Genomic DNA, 2,584 nt, shown 5'->3' with positions numbered 1-2,584 from the left:
AGGGGGGTAAATGCATATTGTGTGATGCGCGCACCACATCAGATTTTTATTTCTATAACTCCAGCTGTACATCTTTCTTTTTATTATTTATTGCTGTATTTTATTACCTTATTTTCAATCAAACAACAATATCTTCTTAAATACTTTTTTTTTTTTTACAACATACCACCTTATCATCAAATATTGTTCTTTGAAATGGAAATATTAATTACGTTTTGAAGCTAGTGTTGTTTTGTTTTTTTTATTTTAATTTAACTAGCAATTGAATTAAAACTATCTGAGATTAAATAATACTTAATATTCCTAATTCTTTTGAGACATTACCTAAAAAAATCTATTTTTGTAGATAGAGTCGTTTGCATTAAGGTGACAGTATGTTATCAGTATTCTATTCATTTTATTTCAATTTACTCTGTTAATTTTTACATAATTTTCACAATTTCTTTTTTATGCCATTTTAAAGTCTTATCATAGCTTGCAATATGTTCTTTTTATAAGTTTTTAAAATTATTTTTGTTTAGGCTTTATGAAAAACTGCAGTATTGGTCGAAATGTTAGTTTCAAATAATTATCTTTTTTTGCTATTTGAATACTTTTTTTGATTGTCACCAGTGCCATCTTCCTTCATAATCATAGTTTAATTACTCTTTAAATAGAAAAATTCTCCTTTAATGTTAGATAATTGAGTAGCATTCAACCCTTATCAATTAGATTAGCCCAATAGATTCCTACTGAGTGAAGGCTTGTAGCTGAATAGAATTGTTTCAAAACTTTCTAGATTATCAATTGTTATAAAGTAGTTCCTTAAATACATAATACTTTGGATGATAATAATTGATTTCTCCATTTACAGATGATCTGAATCAGTATGAAACAGTCGGTCAGTCGATCAAAGGGTGGACAGTACGAGCAGGTACTTATGTTGTCGAGAAGATGGCTTTCTTAGAGAGGATCGGGGAAGACTCTCATGGAGTATCATTTATTGAGAGGTAGTTATTTAATTAATATTTTGAATTATGATTAACAATGATCAAGAGCTAGGCAAAAAGTACTCAGAGTAAGAATTACCGAGTTTGGAGTATTTCAATCAAATACTCTCAGAGTTTGAGTACCGAGTACTTTAGTCACTACTTCAGGCATTGGTTAACGAGTACTAAAAAAAGTACTCAGCTCTTTCTTTTACATCCTGAAATTAATTAATTACAATAAAAATATCCATTTAGTCTCAACGTATTCATTTTCTTATTATTCTAATCCAACATTTTAAATATCACACAACTACAATGCTGTTAAAAAGTTGCAGGTTATTCTGTCTTTGTCATATTATATTTTAGTCTATCAAACTATTTCTTATCCAACTAATTTACTTTTTCTAATATTATTAAATTTATACTTTCTATTATAACCTTATACATTGTTTAAATCTATTGTTATGGTGAGTAATGAGGCTATAATAGAAAGAATAAATTGAATAATACTAGGAAAAGTAATTTAGCTAGATAAGTAATAGATTGCTAGACTAAAATATAATATGACAAAGGCAGAATAATCTGCAACTTTTTAACAGCATTGTAGTTGTGATATTTAAAGCAAGTTATCCTTGAGAATGACCGGAATGGTATATACATGGAAATGTAGGAGTGGAGTTATGAGAAAATAAACATGTTGAGACAAAATGGATATTTTAATTTTAATTGATAAATGAACCAGTCCCAAATTATATATAAATCAAAATATATATTGAGTGCTTCATTCTACTAGAGTTCAAGAGTAGAATTGATTTCCTGTGTTGTATACAAAATACTGGTTTCATGCATCAGATTACCAGATGTAAAAAAAAAAATTACTGTTGCACTAGCTCTGGTGTCATAGTGATGACCTATCACGTTAACTGCCACATATATACTCCTTGATAGTGAACAGCCACTGCCAGGGTATATACTGCATGATACTTGCAGTCATGACAGTATTTACTGTGCTGGCATGACTATTATTTTGGCATAGTAGTGGACAGTGCATGTAATGTCAGTGAAGCAATTTTCACGTTAACTGCCAAATGTGGATGCCTTGTTAGTGTATTGTTGCTCAGATTCCAGCCACTGCAGCAACTCTCGTAGCTACTCCCATGGTGTAAATTGTGCGATAGTTGCAGTTATGAGCAATTTTTCGAATTTGAAAATTATTTTAGCTATGAATTGAATAGGAAGGAATGAGCTCATTGTTTAGGCCCTGGGCTACTAACTCCAAGGATCCAGATTTGAATCCGGCTGTGGTAGATAATTATTTTCTGTTTCACTGTAGTTGTGGAGTCAACCCTGTGGGTTTGGGTCCTCTGAGTCTACCCAGCCTCATTAAGTGGGTACCCTTAATTAGGTAAAAATCTGGCTTTCATGCATGATTCTGACCAAATCACCTCCTTGCACAACCGTTGGCCTAGTAAGAGTACTTCCTTATAAAGTACTGCCCCCTGACTCTTCATGGGTTGTAGCGGAACAGATTTAATTTAATTTAATGAACTGAATAGAGCCTACATCATCAAATCTTATTATTATGTTATTCTAGTTAGTATAATAATATAGTTCAT

General features: G+C 31.1%; 1 protein-coding gene across 1 annotated transcript in view; it reads left to right on the top strand.

The window, feature by feature from the left end:
- Window positions 1-2,584, top strand: part of LOC106684377 (Protostome-specific GEF) — a gene marked incomplete in the record, with an annotated part of 87,833 nt that overhangs the window by 72,970 nt on the left and 12,279 nt on the right. The window contains 1 exon segment of the mRNA XM_067053377.1: window positions 854-992. Coding sequence (XP_066909478.1) covers window positions 854-992 — 139 coding nt within the window.

Source organism: Halyomorpha halys, unplaced genomic scaffold (genome assembly GCF_000696795.3).
Source record: "Halyomorpha halys isolate HHAL.00 unplaced genomic scaffold, Hhal_1.1 Scaffold576.1, whole genome shotgun sequence".
Classification (NCBI taxonomy): domain Eukaryota; kingdom Metazoa; phylum Arthropoda; class Insecta; order Hemiptera; family Pentatomidae; genus Halyomorpha; species Halyomorpha halys.
Note: the sequence above shows the minus strand (reverse complement) of the source record. Positions and strands in the feature narration are given on the sequence as shown.